General features: G+C 40.8%; 1 protein-coding gene and 1 long non-coding RNA gene across 2 annotated transcripts; one reads left to right on the forward strand and one right to left on the reverse strand.

Moving 5' to 3' along the window:
- Positions 1–464: 464 nt before the first annotated feature.
- On the reverse strand, positions 465–1,900 carry LOC128128186 (uncharacterized). Its single transcript, XR_008225994.1, has 3 exons — positions 1,757–1,900; positions 914–981; positions 465–620 (listed from the first exon to the last, which is right to left on the reverse strand). It is a non-coding gene; the product is annotated as an uncharacterized LOC128128186 (long non-coding RNA).
- Positions 1,901–10,363: 8,463 nt separating this feature from the next.
- LOC111897081 (uncharacterized) lies at positions 10,364–11,305 on the forward strand. Its single transcript, XM_023893049.1, has one exon. It carries the CDS (start codon positions 10,364–10,366, stop codon positions 11,303–11,305), a length of 942 nt encoding a protein of 313 aa, XP_023748817.1.
- The last annotated feature ends 9,073 nt before the right edge of the window (positions 11,306–20,378 follow it).

Raw genomic sequence — 20,378 nt, forward strand, 5'->3', positions numbered from 1 at the left:
AACTTTCTTTTAGTTCACCCTCCTAGTTTAATATTTGTTTCTACTCTTTTGATTTCATTGGGTGTGAACCAAGAGAGGGATTCTAGTTTGGATTCTTATCATCCAAACAAGGTGGCACGCACAAGGAGTCAAGCTCTAAGATCATTGGTTGCTAAAGAGGTTAGTATTCTTCCTTGTATTTTAGAATTTCATAGGGTAGAAGTAATAGTGCCATAGATCCATAGAGTGCATGTACACTTAGGTAAATCATTTTGTTGTTTCGATTCTTCCGCTGCCTAGTTATAGAGTGTATTTGATGCATGTATTACCCAACAAGAAATTGATTGGGCAACCAACTTCAGGGTCGGTATGTGTATTCTTACATGGGTTTTGAGTAATAAAGGAGGGAGTTTCATATGGTCGTCAATGTGTTATGAGCCATTAACGATTCCTCCTGTAAAACCGTGAATTTCAAAATAATTTTTTGCATAATATAAAAACATTTTCATTTAATTTTCATAAAAACATCAATGTTTTAAGACTCCAATCCATATCATACAAAATCCCAAGATCACATATCATAAAAATCCCATGCGTGTGTACAGATCAAGTCGGCGCCTTCCCACGGTCATCACTAGTACCTGAAACAAGCAACACTAACACTGTAAGCACAAAGCTTAGTGAGTTCCCCCAAAATACCACACATAACACATATTAGCCACTCGAGGTTATAACTCTATGGGTCCATAGACCCTGCTCTGTGAACCCACTGGTTCTAACTCTGTGAACCTTCTGGTTCCAACTCTATAAACATGCACAACATAAATCACATAGAAATATTGCAGTACAACACATAACAGACATATAGCATACAAATACTCTATCACATAACTCTGATTACCTACTCAAGGTAAAGTATGGTGAGAAGACTCACCTCGTATATCTCGATAACTCGCGAATCCTGGAAATCGCTCGTGCTCGATCCTCTGAGCTATAATCCTCCTATAACATCATATATCTCTAATTAACACTTTTACCACTAAGGTTGACTACCCCTATCAAGTCAAAACTGGTCAAATCTGGTCAACAGTCAACGGTCAACTTTGACCGGACTCGGCGAGTGCACTAGGGCGACTCGGCGAGTCTATACGTGTTCACTGACTCCCTAGGATCCTCTCCTGACACGTCGAGTACACCCCCAACTCGACGAGTCCCACCTGGCATGAATCGCGGGGCCACCACGACTCAACTCGCCGAGTTTCAAGAACAACTCGGCGAGTTCCAGCTCGACTCAGTCCACCTGTCAACCCTCTCTAACTCTCCCTGACTCACTGAGTCAACCCTTAACTCGGCAAGACCACTCGCTGAGTGGTTAAGGACAATCTTCATGCTACTCGCCGAGTCTGTTCTTCGGACTCGGCGAGTCCATGCCATGCATCAACTCAATCTTGCTTCTGAGGTCAGATCCGCTCCAACAACTCATAGATCTGGCCCTCCCAAGCACATTCATCACGTAAAGTCACGGTCTTGGCTACCATGCAATGCCTACAAGGCTTCTTTTGAAGAAATGGCCTCTAAAATGGCAACCTAAGTCTCCAACTCAAAAGGAAAGACATAAAGCATGGCATTTGGGACTCTCTGGACCTACTAAGGTCCAGATCTAGGTACCATATCCCCATGGGACCTCTCACACTCCAAATACAAGGCAAACAAGGCATGAAGAAACCCTAGATTTGACCATATCAACAAAAACACGAGAATAAGCTCTGAATGATACCTCAAGTAGCTTCCTCTGTCGAAATGGAAGTAGATCCAAGCTCCCCAACTCTCCTAGCTTGACTTTCCCCTTCCTTTCTTGCAAACACACACAAAATTGGTGAATAATGGCCTCTTATCTCACTCATAAGAACTCTCAGCTGTTTTGGTGCTCTCAAGGTCAAGGTAGCCGCAATGAAGGGCCATAAGGTCCTTTAAATAGGGCTTAGGACTGGGAAATTAGGGTTTCATTAAACAGCGCGGACTCGCCAAGTCCATTCCTTGGACTCGCCGAGTCCAGGCGCGAACCCGCGTCCTGAACCGCGATCCTACTCGGCGAGTTTGAGCTCCAACTCGCCGAGTCCCCTCACAAAACACCAAAAATATATGAATAAAAGATACATGGAAATCCGGGCTGTTACACCTCCGGGTTTCCATTGAAAGTTGGAATATTCCGAAGTTACGAGTTGTGTGAGGGGAAGATCAGTTATGAGATTCTGATGGGATGCATTATCGTATTTGTGTATAATGTCGTAAGTAGGGGATTAGTGGTTGAGATAGGACATCATGATGTTCTGTGATGCTGTGCCGAGGCATCCGGGTATAATGCCCTGAATTTCGAATTATTTTTTAGTCTTGAGCTTGAGACGGAAAGTAGTGTATCAAGTATCTACGGTTCCAGTGGGAGCCCTTTGGTTATTGACATAAAGTGGGATTATTTAAGAATGTGGATTGCTGCATAGAGAGGGTGTTGTGATGCTGCGGGGAGCTGTAGTAGTCACTAGTCAGAGAGAGGGTGTTGTGATGCTACGGGGAGCCATAATACTCACTAGTCAGCGAAAGGGTGTTGTGATACTACGGGGAGTCGTAGTACTCAATAGTCAGAGAGAGGGTGTTGTGATGCTACGGGGAGCCATATTACTCACTAGTCAGCGAGATGGTGTTGTGATCCTACGTGGAGCTGTAGTATTCATTAGGCACCAAGAGAATGGTGTGATATTGTGGGGAGCCGTAGTATTCACTACTCAACAAGAGAGTGTTATGATACTGCGAGGAGCCGTAGTACTCACTATTCAGTAAGATGGAATGTTATGGTACCATGGGGAGCCATATTATACACTAGTAAGAGCATGATGCAGAAGAGTTTTAGGCTTGAGTAGCCCTAATATTTGAGTTTTTGGAAGCCTGGTGGTCGGACCAAGGGCGAGACTGGGGTCTCCTCAATGATCGGGAATCGTTATATTCTAAGTAAGGTGTGAGTATTACAAGTTGGAAGGAATTAGATAAGTGATGTACTCATGGGTTGCGAGTCATGGGTCATTAGTTGAGTGGTTCATTGGGACGAGTGGTTCCAATTCTGGGACATACCAGACTCTCGGGTTTGAGTTTGGCTCTGGTGGTGCGTTGCGTAGGCGAGATGAGGTTCCAGATTCAAAGATGGGTTCCATGTTGAGGGGTATTGGTTGTCATTTGATGTCTTAGACCTGAGTGGGTCAGTGCTTGGGTACGGGAGGTATCGCGAGACGCATGGAACTAATGAGTAGTAGTCGACATGGGTCGAGGGTGAGACGATTTTCGTTGGGATTGTAGCATTCGCTTGGGATAAAGCGAACTCCGTGATTTCTATGTGTCACACCGAGCCGAGATAGTTGTTATGAAAGGAAGTCGGCGAGACATTTTGGGACATGCAGTGGGTAACCTTTAGAGGCTCAACTACTAGGTCGAGAGATGACTCGATGTTCAATTTTGAGAAGGAAGCTGAGGTTTATGTTGTTAGATGTCGGAGGACGCTTCAGAACAAGCATGATCATTTTATGTGTCTAAGGTCAGGGTGTTGAGAAATCGTTATTCAGATGGGTCTTGATTGCAGTATAGTGGATGGGTCCCTGGTGTGATGTGATCCTTTCATTCCTTGGTATATGATCTGGATTGGTTATCATGTCTGGGATGAGTGATCGGGAGCCAGTTTTGGGCATGGACTTGTTTTATCGGTCCCAACTAGAGAATCAGAGGGGCAGTTAGTTATCAGGGTTTGTTATCCGAGGAGCATCTTGAGAGGGCGGTCTGGCTATGCGACAGGCCACTGGAGTTTCCAGATTCTGGAGAGTCGGAAAGGGTAGTGTAGTGGCAGGTGGATCTGTCCTTTTCCAGGGAGGAGTTCCATTTTGGATTCAGGTGTCCAAAGAAGAAGATAGTTGTGTGGTATGAGATCTTTTAATGGTACTGTGCGGTTATTGGATTAGATCTATATGTTGTTGAGGAGCGATTTCGAGGGAAAAATCTAATTCAAGTGGGGGAGAATTGTAACATCCGGATTTTCCAGGGATATTATTGTGAATGTTAATCTTTAAGTTGAATGAGAGACTCGCCGAGTCGAATCGAGTTGCTCACGTGGATTTAATGAATGGACTCGACAAGTCGGGATGCAGACTTGCCGAGTTGGTGCTGGGCAAAGAAACCCTAATTTCCCTGGGTTGGGGCCTATATAAGGGAACTTATGCCCCCATTTCTGCCTCATCAGTTACCCTACACCCCTGAGAGCAAACCTTAATTGCTATTTGAGTTAGAGAGTGAGAGAGAAGCTCATATTGTGGTTCTTGTGCATCAATTGAGGAAGAGGATGAGGTTATCAAGCAAGGAGCTGGAGGTGAGGTTGTTGGATCCAGTGATTTTCGGTTCAGAGCTCCTGAGGAAGGTATGAAGTCTTCACCTTTCTTCTTATTTTGGATAGATCTCATATCTATGGAGTTTTAGGGCTTTTGCCATCTTTTGTTTGGGTTTTTGCCATCTTGTCGGGTCCTTAAAGTCTAGGTGTCCTAAATTTATTCATCCACATGAGGGTTTTTGGGCTTAATCTTTCATGAAGGGCTTGTATTAGCATTTTGGAGCAAAAACATCATGCATGAACGTAAAGATCGAAGCTTTACGTGCTTATTGAGCCTTGAGATGATAGATATAGTGTTTGGAGTGATAGATCTTTTTTGAAATCGTCTGAATGAGGAATCAGATCGAAGGGACTCGCTGAGTCCATGGCCTGACTCGACGAGTCCGTGAGGGTTTGTCCCGATGGGTTTGATTGTGCGATAACTCGGCGAGTTGGGGGTCAACTCAACGAGTTGAGCCGGACCTTCTTGAGACTTCTGAGGAAACGAGTGGACTCGACGAGTCGTAAGAGTGCACTCGACGTGTCAGGTCAAACATAGACTGTTTCTGTTGACTTTAGGGTTTGGTCAGCATGAGTAATGGAGACCATGGAGGGGTAAAATGGTGTTTTACGCAATTCAAGAGTTAAAGAGAGAAGAATAACTTTTGGTTGCTTAGAGTCGAGAATCGAGTATTTATTGAGATAACTACCCTATGTGTAGGCAGTGGCTAGTTCGAGATTCGAGTACGGGGATACGTGCTTGCTGTCGAGGTGAGTCTTCTCAATATACTTTACCTAGAGTGGTACTTATGTGTGACCAGAGGGTCTTATGTGCTTACGTTGAGTATTATGTTATCTTGCCTTATGTTTTATGATGTGCATTATGTCTTTGTGATTTATGTTATGCGGAGCTTTACAGACCGGGCCAGAGGATCCAACGAGCCATGAGACCGGAAGGTCCTCACTGAGACCGGAACGAAGGGTCCAACAAGCAGTGAGACCAGAGGGTCCTCACAGAGACCGGACCAGACGTTCCAAAGAGCCGTGGGACTGGAGGGTCCCACTGAGACACATTGACCGGAGGGTCTTATAGAGTTGTAGCCTCGAGTGGCTAATTATTTTGTGTGTGGTATTTTGAGGAACTCACTAAGCTTCGTGCTTACCGTCTTATGTGTTATGTGTTTTAGGTTTCTCAGGATCGCGGGAAGGCACCGGCTTGATTGTACACACACCAGTGAAAGAGTTATGTTTTGAAGATCATGGATATTAATCAAACAATTATGGAGTTGTGATTTGTACATTAAATAAATGAGATTTATGTGAATTATGTTATTCGAAATATGCGATTTTGAATGAAAATTTTATTTGAAAATTTACGGTGTTAAAGGAAGAAGCTACCGAAGTCTATTCCATGAAATGCCTCATCATGCAAAAAATTTAAAAGTATCCCGATATGGACCAATAACCATTTTGGCATCTAATAAAATCAGATTCTTTATAAAAATGATCTCTAAAACACATGATTTCCTATAGTTGAGCATATATCCTTTTCTTGTATATAGATATCTCAAAATCCATGTGACTGCTTTCTTATACACCAAACTGGGGTTGTGTAGTTATCTGCTCAAAACCAGAAAGATAAATTTACTCCCACATAATCTGTGATACACAAAATCATCTACTGCATTTACCTCAAAACCAAAAGAGATAATAAATTGATGAAAAATATGGTACCACGCATAGGATATCCAAAGTTGAGGTTGTTGAGTTTGTGTATTCAGAATAGGAAATAACATTTTTGATCACTAATTCATAATCTGCATACTATCGAAAGCAATAATAGGAATCAGATTGATTCCTCCTTAAGGACAATGTTTTAACCTTGTTTCTCCCCCAAACTCAAAATCCTCAAAGAATATTGCTCTATCAAAAATGCAAGGTCAATATCCATGCGATTGAGAACTAACATAATGCCCTCATTTCATTCCTTAAAGTTAGTCTTATTGATTACATGAATCATCAATGTTAGCAGATATAATACCATAATTCAAACATGAGAAAATCTATTTTTATGTTCATAAATCCATAAACTATAATCAATAAATTCAATTTATGACATCTTTAAAAGGTATCGACACAACATTAACATCAAGTCTTTGGACAATAATACTAACTTGCAAGAGATAACCTTGTTTTAGAGATAAACATTGACAATAAATCATGTCAATTAACAAGCCCCTCTTTGGATTGACTTTATAAGTCACATGAAACCAAATAATCACCACATGCGTATCACCACATATATGTTTATTTGGCCAAATATACGCCTACCTTTGGGTCGGCTAATATCCGTATTAATAAACACATAAACTATAAATTTTGATAATAAGAATTGACAATATATCATGTCAATTAATAAACCACTCTTTGGGTTGACATATTAATGACATATAACCTAAAAATTGTCGCATATTAATCATCAAACATGTGGTTATCCGGCCAAATCTTAACCTACCTTTGTGTTAATTTATGACGATATATTGTGTTAATTAATTTATCCTTAAAATAAATAATATGTCATAAATGAAACTTATCAATAACCAAAAATTAAAATGCCATATATGATGGTGTCAAATTAGCATAACAAAACATGTTATAACTATAGTTTTTTGATAACGTGGAATATTTGTCTAACTATGTCTTACTTTAGGCCGAACTCATTTTACTTTAGGCCGAACTCATTTTACTTACATAAACAATATCGTATAATACTTAATGTATTTAAAACCAAATTTATTAAAATAATAGAGGTTACTTTGGTAACAGTCTTAAATCAATCACTAACCCACAACACTATATCCGATAAGCCAAAACATTCAAGTATTCGATTGAAATATATCATGTCTTATAAAACGAAAATTGTTAATCTTGTTTCAACCTATAACTAAATAACAATGAGAATCAACATTATCAAATTATGAGGATTTGATGTAACAATTATATCGTAAAAAAAGTACGAAATCTCAAAAGACACCTAAAAATGCTTGAACTTAAAAAAAAAGTTCTAAAACCCAAAATTTGATCTCTCTTGGCTAATAAACTGTTAATATTTCATAATTTTTATTTATTAACAACCCAAACAATAATTTGGTGATTGAGACAATAGCCAAGGAAAATTTTCAAAATTGTTGAGATCATTTATTAATTTGAATATAATTGAAATTAACGACGATCAAAAGTAAAGTCTCGTTAATAATATTAAATGTTTATATTTACTAAACAAAGAGCATGGTAAACAAAAAGGAAAGCGGCAATGCTTAGTCTAAACACCGTCGAAATCAAAAGGCAATAAAATATAATATTTGTTCCCTTTGGTTAATACCATGATTTGTTTAAAAGAAAAAAATTTCGACTCAAGACGACTAGGAAAATTAAAATCAACTGTTATTTCTTTTCTTCTGCACATCGAAAAACAAGGTTGTTACTTTATTCTAATAACAACTTTGAAGTTTCAAGAAATCTCATGGCCTTACACGTCTGTTTAGTTCAAAGATTAACCGAACCCAAACCAAAATAAAATTTCCAATAGTAGATTCGGGAAGGCTCTGATACCAATTGTTGGTTATTTTGATAACCAAAACATAAAGACGGAAGCATAAACTTTGGATCTTTAATCTTGAATCTAATTAAAAAAAACTTAAACATGAAAGAACGATGTACATACCTGATTTCAAGATGATCTTCGGATCTAAATAACTAGAGTTGGGTTTTTCGGTTGATCTCAAGAGTTATCTCTAAAATCCCTCAGCAAACCCTAAACGAATTTTCATGTGTGTTTTTGAACTGTCATGATTGCTCCTCATCATATGTATATATAGATGAAGATATACCCTAATGTGAGAGATGGAAAGGATCTTGATGATCTTGAGTCAAACCGAGAACTCAACCCACAAGGTAAGTTAATATTCTATAAATCGTTCCATCAACAATTTATATTCTTACCATAATAATTGAATTCAATAATATATCATACATATTTATGAAGTGGTCCCATAATATATCATACTCAGGATTCTCTTTTTTCGCTTTAATAAGATACGGTAAGAATCGAAATCTCCTTTGATATTTTTGTTGTGGTAAGGAAGATCAAAGTTTATGGTCTTCAAATACTAGGTGTTACCGCGAAAACAACTAAGCTGGAGTTGCAGGCACATCGAACAGCTGAAGCGTATAGCTTGTTGAGGTGATGAACTAGAGTCGTATATGGGCATGCCAGGTTGATGTGCAGTTGCCTGACCCTGACATTATTGGAGTTGAAACAGAGGTGCTCTAAACATGTATAATATTTATGGCTCCACGGTAAGTGGTTGACAAGAGTTATGCCAAATTTATGAAAAGATACGTCATGCATCCGAAGCTTATGTGTTGTGGTGATAACTTTGCTTTTCGAGTGGTTGTACCAAAAGTGACAATTTGCATCTTTGATTAAATGTTTAATAGTAACATCCATCTATGAATCTGATAGCTTTGCTCTTCATTACCGCATGTGTCCCGATGCAACCTTTACTCTTTCTTGAACGGTTAACACTTAGGTAATATAATCCCAAACCAACCAAAGGGTACTTTCTGGGCACATTGGGTTCTTAGTCCTCTAACTCTAATTGGGGTTGCCCGTAGTATGGAGCACTTAAGGAACCTACCTGTGAAGTACAGAATGGGTCAAGAATTTGCATATGGAATGAAGTACATGGGTGGTCTTTCCGTTGGTATTAGATTCAGAAACCCGGATGATGTAAAACAGTTTCTTCTAGACAAGGAACAATGGGGGAAATGGTTCATTGAATTCAAAGTTGGAAGCTCTTACGATGGAAATATAGAAAGGATTGCATGTCTGAAAGTAGTAGGTCTCCCTCTTCATATGTGGAGTGAGGAAAATTTTTCTCGTATTGCAAGATGGGTAGGCCAGCCTATTGGACCCTTGGAGATTCCATTGAGCATGCAGGACGTTTCACATGGTAAAATTTGCGTTCTAACAGGCAGGAATACCAAAATTAATGAGGAAGTGTTGGTGGAATCAAAAGGGAATGTCCAAAAAGTAGGGCTTGTAGAGGAAAATTTCGATTGGTCTCCATTCCCTGCGGGGCCGTGGATCAGTGAGGATCCTTAGGGACATGAAGACGATGATGCGGCGTTTACTGATGATAATGGCGATAACAGAGCCGGAGTTGAAAACCTGGAAGACGAGGATTTGAATAAAGGATCAGATGATGAAGATCTGGAAGATGGGGAATTTCGGTACGATGAGGATATCGGGATCGCAAGGATGATGTCCACGGAACCGTTGGTGGCGGAGGACGTGCCGTTGCCGGAATCCAGGACCCGAATCGATGGAACTCAGGGATTGGAAGACGTTTCGACGGATGCAGTTCAAAGGAACGGGGAAGATCAATCGTTTACTAATATTAATTGCCAACGGGAAGGAATATCTTTTATATATAATGCAGAATCGTCAAAGGGTAAGACTCCCATGGCCCCTGAGGTGGTGAACAATGGGAAAAAAATTGACTTGGTCAAAGAGGGTTGTTTTGGGCCGTTTCCAACTGGGCTGATCAATATTGGGGGAAGGAAACTTCCTAACTCATTTGGGCTTGGGAATGTTCAAAACGATAATAAGGAGCAAAATTTGGACGCTGATATATTATCGGTTGAATCACTCACAAAGAAGAGACGATATTTCTCACCCTCTGAAATTGATTTGAATAATAATCCCAGCGATTCCTTGGTGCACGAACAAGAGATGGATGTTGTTGAGCTTTGCAGTCAGTCTTCTCCTATTATTGTTGAGACCGATAACTACGGGGGACCGGTGAGAAGTGAGATCGAGCAAACAGTTGAGGTTGGAAAGATGGTTGATGTAGACATTGAAATTGGGAATGAGGTCCTAAAGGAGGTAATGGGCAACGTCGGTGAGTGTCATATTCCACAATGAATGTGTTGTCGCTAAACGTAAGGGGGATCGGTGAGGCACATAAACAATCATGGGTGAAGAATTTATGCTTTGCACATCGAATCTCGCTTGCTTGTCTTCAGGAATCTCAGCTGGGGTTAGTTTCTTCACTTCATCTAAACATTAGAAATTGTTGGGCAAGCAACAATTTGGGATATGAAATAATTGAAGCATCGGGTAGGTCTGGAGGGATAATTACAATTTGGGATGATGGAGTCTTCATGTTCACGGACTCTATTAAGGCAAGACATTTCCTGATTGTGTTTGGGAGATGTGTGGGTAAAAACACGGATATAGCAATAGTAAATGTGTACGCTCCACAGGGGACGGTGGATAAGAGGAAATTGTGGGAAGATCTAGCTCAAATAAAAGCTAATAGAGTGGCGATGTGGATTTTTACCGGTGATTTTAACACTGTGAGGAACAAAGAGGAAAGGATAAATTCGAGATTTTGCCATGTCTTTGCAGATGATTTCAATCACTTCATCTATTCTAACGCATTAACTGATCTAAGAATGGGAGGTTCAAAATTCACTTACTTTAAGCCGGAAGACGGGGGGAAATTAAGCAAATTAGACAGGTTTCTCGTCTGTGATAAATTTATGGACTCCTTTCCTGGAAGTGCGGTGACAACCCTCCCTAGGGACTTGTCGGATCACTGCCCAATTGTGATGAAAACAGATTGTGAGGACTTTGGCCCGAGACCATTTAAATTTTTTAACTCTTGGATGTACCGTACAGGGTTCAACGAGGTGGTATTGAGGGCATGGACAAAATTCAGAGGATATGGATACGTTGACTCTTTTCTGGCGACTAAGCTTCGACTTTTGAAAGCTGAAATAAAGAAATGGCGTGATTTAAATTTCGATAAAGAAAATGGGGAACTGATTGACTGCAGGAAAAAAAGTATTACAAATTGATTTGAATGCGGAATCGAGATCTCTGTTGGCACATGAAATAGGGAGTAGATCAAAATATGTGAGCAGAATCATGGAAATCGAAAAAGCAAGAGCCATGGATTTGAAGCAAAAGGCAAAAATAAAATGGTTGGTTGATGGGGACGAAAATACCTCTTTCTTTCATGGTTATGTAAATAATCAAAATAGGAGAAACCACATTCACGGTCTTGTTATTAACGGACATTGGGAGGTAAATCCTGTTGCCATTCGACAAGAGGTTTTCAAATTCTTTTCTGGGAAATTTGATGAGAGATGGAAGAGCCGACCAAAAATTCGCAGCAACATGTTTAAAAAACTTTCACATGAGGAGAGTATCTTATTAGAGAGGGCTTTCACAGTTGAGGAAATCAAGCATGCAATTTGGTGTTGTGGATCGGACAAAGCCCCGGGACCGGATGGATTTACTTTCCAATTCTTTAAAAATTATCGGAATGTAATAAACGATGATATTATGAGATTTGTAAATTTCTTTAAGCAGCGGGGGAGTTTTTCCAAGGGGTGTAACTCGTCGTTCATATCCCTCGCGGCCAAGATTAAGGATCCATTATCCTTAAATGACTATAGACCAATAAGTCTTATTGGTGCTCTATACAAGATTGTTACAAAAGCTATGGCGATCCGAGTGAAAAAATGTATTAGTAATTGTATTGATGAGACACAATCAGCATTTGTGGAAGGAAGGAGCATATTAGAAGGACCTTTGATTGTTAATGAATTATGTTCGTGGGTAAAAAGGAGTGATCGGAAGATGTTATTATTCAAGGCGGATTTTGATAAAGCGTTTGATTCGGTAAATTGGGAATATCTCGATTCGGTAATGGAACAAATGAATTTCGGATCAAAGTGGAGACGGTGGATAAAAGGATGTCTAGAATCCGCTAGGGCTTCGGTACTAGTTAATGGCAGCCCGACGTTGGAGTTTTCAATGTTTAAAGGGGTGAGGCAAGGCGACCCGTTATCGCCTTTCCTTTTTATAATGGCAATGGAGGGCCTAAACGTTATGATGAAGGCGGCTACAGAGAGAGGGGTCTTTGATGGAATCCGCATTCCTAATGCTAACATTTCTGTTTCCCACTTGTTTTATGCAGATGATGCCTTATTTATTGGTGACTGGTCAAGGAAAAACATTTCTAATCTGGCTAGAATACTGAGATGCTTCCACGTGGTGTCTGGGCTAAAAGTAAACTTCACAAAATCAAAGGTATTCGATATCGGTGCATTACACTCGGAGGTGTGCAGTTGGGCGGCCCCACTAGGATGCGCCCCATCATCCCTTCCGTTCACTTACCTGGGGGTCCCAATTGGAGAAAATATGAACAGGAAAACAGCGTGGAGGTCGATTATAGATAAGTTTTGATCTAAACTCTCAATGTGAAAGGCTAAAACCCTGAGTTTTGGCGGGAGAATGACTTTGGTCAAATCAGTTCTTAGGAATCTTCCTACGTTTTACCTCTCTTTATTCGCAGCCCCAATTGGAGTAATTGAAGATTTAGAAAAGATTCAGAGACATTTCCTTTGGAGTGGGGGATCCGGAAGGGCAACAGTACACTGGGTTACTTGGGATAGAATGAAGGCTCCAAAGGATGTTGGAGGGGCGGGTTTGGGTTCTTTGAGAAACCTAAACCTGGCCCTATTAGCAAAATGGTGGTGGGCGTTCAAATCACGTCCGCAATCTCTTTGGGCTCAAATCATCAGGGGGATTCACTGCCACACAAACCGTCCTTGATATTGTTTCTCAAAACGTCGGGTGAGTGGGGTTTGGTCAGGCATTGATAAAGTGAAGAGTGGACTTTGGAAGTTAAATATAGAGGCGAAGGATATCCTATATCCAGATGAGGATGGAATAACATGGAGGTCAGATTTTGTAGTAAATGGGATCTTCAATGTTGCAAAACTCCGATGTCGACTAGATAGAGCATCACATCAAATCAGTGATGGGGAATTTTGGTGGTTAAACTCAGCCCCGAAAAAAGTAGTAAGCTTTATATGGCGGGCAAAACAGGGACGGATTCCTTCGGCTGAGGAGTTACAAAAACGAAACATCCAGGTTCCTTCCCCGATGTGCGGGTTATGCAGCAACATCGTGGAAACATCAAACCATATCCTCACATCGTGTCCTTTTGCGGAAGACACAATTAACAAGGTGCTTTTCTGGTGTGGCATTCCTGCCAAACAGTTTTCTGGAGTTACCGACGTTTTAGATTTTGCCCGGAATTGGGGTCATTGCCCAAAAAAGAAAGAGATATTGACTTGTATTCTATATGGAACATTATGGAGTCTCTGGAAGGAGAGGAATGACAGGATATTCAAAGGAATGAATTCGACACCGGCGAAGACTGTGGACTGTATTAAATCGATGGATTTTAGCTGGCGAAAATTTAGGATGCGCAGAGGTGATGTTATCGTGTGGGAGAAGTGGTGTATGTCACCTATTAGTTGTATATAGCTGGTGGTGTGTTCTTTTTGTAATGCTCCTATGTACGATGTATATTTTGGTCCCTAGCATCTTGTTAGGGTCATTGTTTTAATATAATTGCCGGTTCCAAAAAAAAAATCCATGCGGTGGGTATTTTCAAGAGTAAAACAGTTAATATGTTTCAACATCATATATGACGAACACTTCGAGATTAAGATCAATAATGAAGACTTCAAGATCGAAGAGACCAACTAATGACTTGGTTCAAGGGTTTTGATGTCTGAACCGGTATGCCCGATCTCCATTTATGAACTCGATTGCTTCAATTTTGATACATTGATAGTAGAGAACAGGTGGCCCGAGCAATGTTAGTTTTTCAATCATCTCGGTCGTAAAACAAAGAATCAACAACATCGGAGATGGAATATGGCTTAATGTTGCTGATGATGAATTCATAGGAACATTTCTACAAATAGTTGGTATGAAGCTGATTTTAAAGACAACCCAATTAAAATGGGTCTGCATTTTGTAATAGAGAGAACTTCACTTGGTCCAGCTGATTTTAAACTTCAAAAACTCTTATTATTCTCCTGTTTTGTCAGTCTTTCAGGTTGATGATATATAAATATCGAACCATAGATACCGAACTGAAGCAAGCGACCGGAGTGAAATATCTCCTCGGGTGTGATTGGTGATGGCGCCAACTTTCAGATTGTGTAAACCATTCTGCTGTTGTTGCAGGTCTTCAAGTGTCGTTTCTTGGTGATGTTGGAGTAATAGATCAATAATTATAATATGTGCATGTATGAACCATCATGAAGAGTCAAAAATATGGATGGTCACGACTTTTGCATAAATAGCAGCACCATGTGCAACCACTTTGATCGATACCAGTAGCTAGTAAAGAAAGGGAGTAGCTAGTAAAAAAAGGGAATAGGTAAATAGAATGTTTGACGTGCTGAATTTGTATTTATGCGAGCTTGAATAAGCCAAGGGGCATTTTGGGAATCTATTTTCGAGGAGGTGAATTTAGATACAATACCCAGAGGTGGGTGGTAGAAATGAGTATAGGTGACATGAGTGCCGTGAAACAAATATTGACACATATAATAGTAAAAACATGTGTTGACGCAGGAGTATGTGTCATGTAGCCAACATAACCAATTAATCATGTGAGGCTGTCACTGTGTTTGGTAATGGGGATTAAACAACAAATTTTGACTGGACATATTCGATTATCCTTTCATGGACATATTTGATTATCATTCAGATCGTGAAAGTCAAAACAAACTTGTTAGATTGATGCGGAAATAAAGTTGTAGATGGAGCTGTTGGTGAGCCCAGATGGCGAATTAACAGGGTAGGTGCGATGTTGTAGTTGTTAACTGTTATCAAGAACAAGATGATGACCTTGTTTGATTCGATTGCAGATGACTCGCTTCCAAGACTTCATTGTCTTCCTTGAATTTAGGTTGCTTTTATGAAGCAGTGAGGTTACCATGCCCATCGAATCAGATGATTACGGGGAAAAATACCACCGTGAATCAAGAATTGGAAATCGAAAATTGCTTCTTCAATTACGAAACCATCCCTAGTCTCCAGATATTCAATTCCACAAATAAAGGAAAATGTATACAAGGGAGGAAACACGAAATTAAAGAGATTCAAGTAACGATGTCGATGGAATTCAAGCTCTTTATGACATAGATAAAGTTTAGAAGATGCAGATGTACCGAACAATATATGACCGAAGTGTGGATCCTCGAACCATAAAAGACCGACCCATATGTACCGAAGTACTGATGCCCGAACCGTAGGGTGTTGATGAACCAACTGTTGATAATTGCGGTTGGTAATGATATACGAAGTAGTGATGCCCGACCCATATGGACCAAGTGCTTCAGATGTAGCGGAAGTTGTAAAACAGGTGAATTAATTGTCGTTTCTTCTATTAGCAGAAATGGAGATTCAAACTTCTGATGGTAGAGTAACTGTTTGATGCTTGATCTATTTTTTGTTTTGTTGTCGTTTGTTGAAAATTTTAACTTTCCATGGCTGTTTTGTAATCTCTCCAGCTTCACGCAGGATGTTTTTTTAATTTCAATATTATCTTGCCGTTTCAAAAAAAAAAAAAAAGAGTAACTGTAGGTTGATCTCGAAGACCACACACAATTGTGATAGCCTCCTTGAAGACGATAATAAGTTCCCTGTTATTTTTTATTTTTTCTTTCAGGTTTTGGTGATGCTTGTAAGGTCTTGAGTCCCCTTGTGACTGTGATGGATCGACAACTCCAGTAGTTGCTTGTGGTTTTTGAAGGAAACGATAGCTATTGTAGGTTATTGGGAGGTCGAAGTTTTGATCTATGTTGAGAGTACAAGACATAAAGGTCTTGATTAAAGCAGATGTACGTATGGTTCAAGAACAGATGCCTGAGAAGTATCTTCTATGGGTGAGGACCGTTTTTGTTTTTGTTTTTTTTTCTTTTCAATAATCGTTTACGAGTACAAATGCCGATCCATATATCCGAACCATATATACCGACCCATTAAAAAGCTCTGATAATCAACGATGGGTTTCTGAACTCCTAACATTTTAATTTGGTTGATTTTTGTTGGTACGATCCTGGAGGTAGAGGATAAAACTACAAACAAATCACCTCAAAGATAAAGTTCTTTAATGATCGACGTTAAAGGACCGAGGTGTAGATGTCTGAACCATAAAGGACCGAGGTGTAGATCCTCGAACCACAGATGACTAGACCATATATACCGAACTAGGGACCGTAGCATGCCGGTTTGTAGATGATGGAAGCATAGATGTCGAGACCGTATGTTTGAACTAATTAGCAAAAACATAACACTCATATTCGTAGAAGGAATCAAGGAATATAGATGAAAATTTTCATTTCGACATTTCTACGAGCGGTTGATATGCAGCTCGTGAGAGGAGTTATGAAGAAAGAGGTTTGAAACGAAAATCAGTTGCCTAGACATTCGATTGAAGGTACGGGCATGTTAGAGACCATATTCAATCCAAACAACATGCAATTAAATCGCCGAGTTGTAGAGGAAAATAACTTTGAGTGGGGCGGTAAGTTTTGTGGTAAGATAGTATGATGAATAGCTTGAGTACATGACCATGCTTCCCCCTTTTCATATCACTTTATCTTGATTATTAGGCCATCTGTAACGACCCAAAAATTCTGACCAAAAATTTCATTTTTAATTTAATAAATAAACCACAAGTGTCAACCATTCATTCAAAACATATCACATTAGAGTATCATGTCTAAAACATTATTTTATTTTATCAGAGTAAAACATCTCAGGCTAAATAAACAATGGTGTGTGCCATGTGATCACCCCTTTTCCCTCCGTTACCGGAAGTACCTGAAACCAAAACTAAAAACAGTAAGCACGAAGCTTAGTGAGTTCCCCAACCTACCACATACCATGCATAATGTAACGCCCCGATTCTCATGTATTGTTTTAAATAAGATTTTTGGGTTAGGCCTTACTCGACGATTTGGTTGCCCTACTCGTCGAGTAGCAGCGGGGTGGGATCGCGAGTTAAGTTACCTACTCGACGAGTCCATATTGGGACTCGGCGAGTAGGAGCTGGCAGATGAAACCCTAAATCCCAGGGTTTTGCAACCTATTTAAAGGAACCTTAGCCTCCCTTTGGCCTCTTTACAGTTCTAAAGAGTCCTTGAGAACCCTAATACGTGTGTGTGTGTGTGACCATTGTGTGTTTGAAGCTTGAAAAGAGGATCTTTGGAGGGAGGAGGTTTGGAGGAGAAGGAGATTGGAGCAAGTAGATTGTGGGAATCAACACTTATCTCAGTTATCATCTTCTAGAGGTACCCAAATCGTTGTTTTCCCTTGTATATCTCTTCTATGGGTTGAGTTTTAGGGTTTTTGTTGAATATTAAGTTGGTAAGATGAGCTATGGGCTAGATTTGAGGTTGTAACTTCAGATCTAGACCCTCCTTGGATTCTAGAAGCATAAAGTTACAGTTTTGGTCATGATTGAGGTCCCTCTTGAGCATGAAGCTCCATTAAGAACTTAAAATAGGCATTTAGAGCCTTTATAGCCATGCATGCACGTAAAGTTTGCAACATTACGTGATAAGCATGCCCTAGAAGCTTGGATTTGTGATTTGGAGCCGCTGCATGGCTCAAATCAAGTCTGTATGGAAAAAGGACTGAATGGGCTCGGTGAGTCGCAAGGTTGACTCGGCGAGTTACATGAAGATGGTCGTGAACTCGACGAGTTGGATGAACAACTCGGCGACTCCGGTGAAGATTACTGACGAGTTGAAGAACAACTCGGCGAGTTTGATGAGTTTTCTCCAGGATATGTATGAGTGTGTATCCGTCAAGTTGCAAGGAGGAAACTCGAGTGGTGGCCTTAAAGCTTGATCAAAAATCAAGGGAACTCGACGAGTCACCCCAATGACTCGGCGAGTTGGAATGTGCTTCAAGGAACTCAGCGAGTATCCGTGGGTACTCGGCGAGTTAAGGTCAACATGGACTGTTGACCTTAACTGAGGACGTTGACTTTGACCAGGGGTTGACTAGTGGGTTATGAAGTACCTTATAAGGTTAAGGACTTATGAGTATGTTGTACTATGATAATAGGTGGTGGGGCCTGTGTCAAGTGATCCGAGAGTTGAAGTTTACCTTTCGAGTTGACATCTGCGAGGTGAGTTATCCTCACTATATCAAAAAGGTCTAAGGCACCAAGGTCGACCCTTTAGTTGTTATGGTTATGATATGATGTATGTGATTATGATCTGATAAATTGAAATCAGGATAGATAGTATGTTATGTTTTATGATCCTTAGGGATTGGTATGTTAGTGGCCTGCTGGGCCTGTGCTCTAGTTATGAGAGATCGCTATGATTGATGATCCGTAAGATACATAAGTTTGATGTATGTACATGCCAGTATATGTTAGTTATGTGCACATGATTATTTGTTTGTTGGTTGGGTTGAGGCGGTCCCGCTTTGTGCTGAAGGCCAACATGCCCTATGAGCGAGCCGGGGAGACTTTAGGCCCACGTGGCGGTCCAGTCATGCCGAAGGCTCGGTGTAAATTTAGTTAGATTGTAGGCCCTGTAAGGCGGTCCAGTCGGGCCAATGGCCTAGTATGCATATTGATTGATTGATTATTACTAATATGATATTATCAGTGTGGTATTGGTATTTTGGGGGTAGCTCACTAAGCCCTTGGGCTTACAGTTTTCAATTATTGTTTCAGGTATGTCAAGAGATCGTGACAAAGCAAAGGCGTGATCGTATTGCTCCTCATCCTTACGATTTGTTTTGGGACACTCTGATGAATAATGATTTGAAAACAATTTGTAAACAAACACTATTTGGGTTTAAATTGTGATTGGAAAAGTTTAAATTTGGTGTAAAATTTATGGATGTTACACATAATCACATACTGCAAGCACTGGGCCACGCCTGCTACATTGGGCCTCGCCCGCTACATCAGGCACCGCCCAATCCCAGGCCCCGCCTGGCTTCGAGCCCCGCTCGGTATACATATCTGTTTTACTTTAGGCCCCGCCTGTCTCTGGGCCCCGCCCTCTAAACGCATGTAAACATATAACCATATCACATAACACATAAACTGAACATACCCTATTGCATTACTGTCCTAACGTCTCGCTTGTCTTGGGCCTCACCCCTGCCCTGCTACTAGTGAGTCATGGAACCCCGTCCATACTCCTACTGATAATGAGATACGGGCCCCCGCCCCCGCCCACACTCACTACTTTCCTAACTCGGGCCTCGCCCCTGCTCTGCTACTAATGAGATATGGAACCCCGTCCATACTCTGCTAAAGGTGAGATATGGGACCTCGCCCACACTCACCTCCCTACCAGGCACATATAAGTGTCACATAGACAACGAGTATAATCTAACATGCAACTTTCCTCGGGGTTACCCCGACATCGGATCTTGATCCAGAATAACTACACATAAACCTTCCTCAGGCACCCGCGCAGCATCGGACCTTGGTCCGGAGTAACATACTAGCATACAATGCCTAGGGCTAACCCCCGAGTCTTCCTACTCATAACTACATGGGCCGACATTGTGGTCGTAGACCCATTCACACAAAGGGAAACTCACCTACACTACTGAACTTTACTGATAACCCTCTAGCTGCTAACTGCAGTTTTCCCCGACTGCTGCTCCCCGAGCTACCAATCAAATAACACTTAGCTCAATGCAATAGTCCTTCTCAGGGTAAAATGACCATTTTACCCCTACCCCCCAATATGGTCCATAACTAAGGCCCAAACATACTATAAAAGGCCAAACACTATATAGGCTTCCCAAGCCCACTATTGGCCTATTAATGGCCTAATTTGCTACATTGGGCCCAATCCTTTTATTGGGCCTTACCCTAAGCCCAACACATATACTTGGCCCATATTCACTGACTCCTGATGGCCCACTAAGGCCCAAAGACCCATAGTCCAAAGCACAGCCCACACCGAGGCCCAAATGCTCGAAACCCAAACTGGCAGCGTTACACGGGGCGTACTCCAATGTACGCTTAGCGTACAGGCTTGATGACGAGTACGCTGGGCGTACCTA

This window comes from Lactuca sativa, chromosome 8 (genome assembly GCF_002870075.4).
Source record: "Lactuca sativa cultivar Salinas chromosome 8, Lsat_Salinas_v11, whole genome shotgun sequence".
Taxonomy (NCBI): domain Eukaryota; kingdom Viridiplantae; phylum Streptophyta; class Magnoliopsida; order Asterales; family Asteraceae; genus Lactuca; species Lactuca sativa.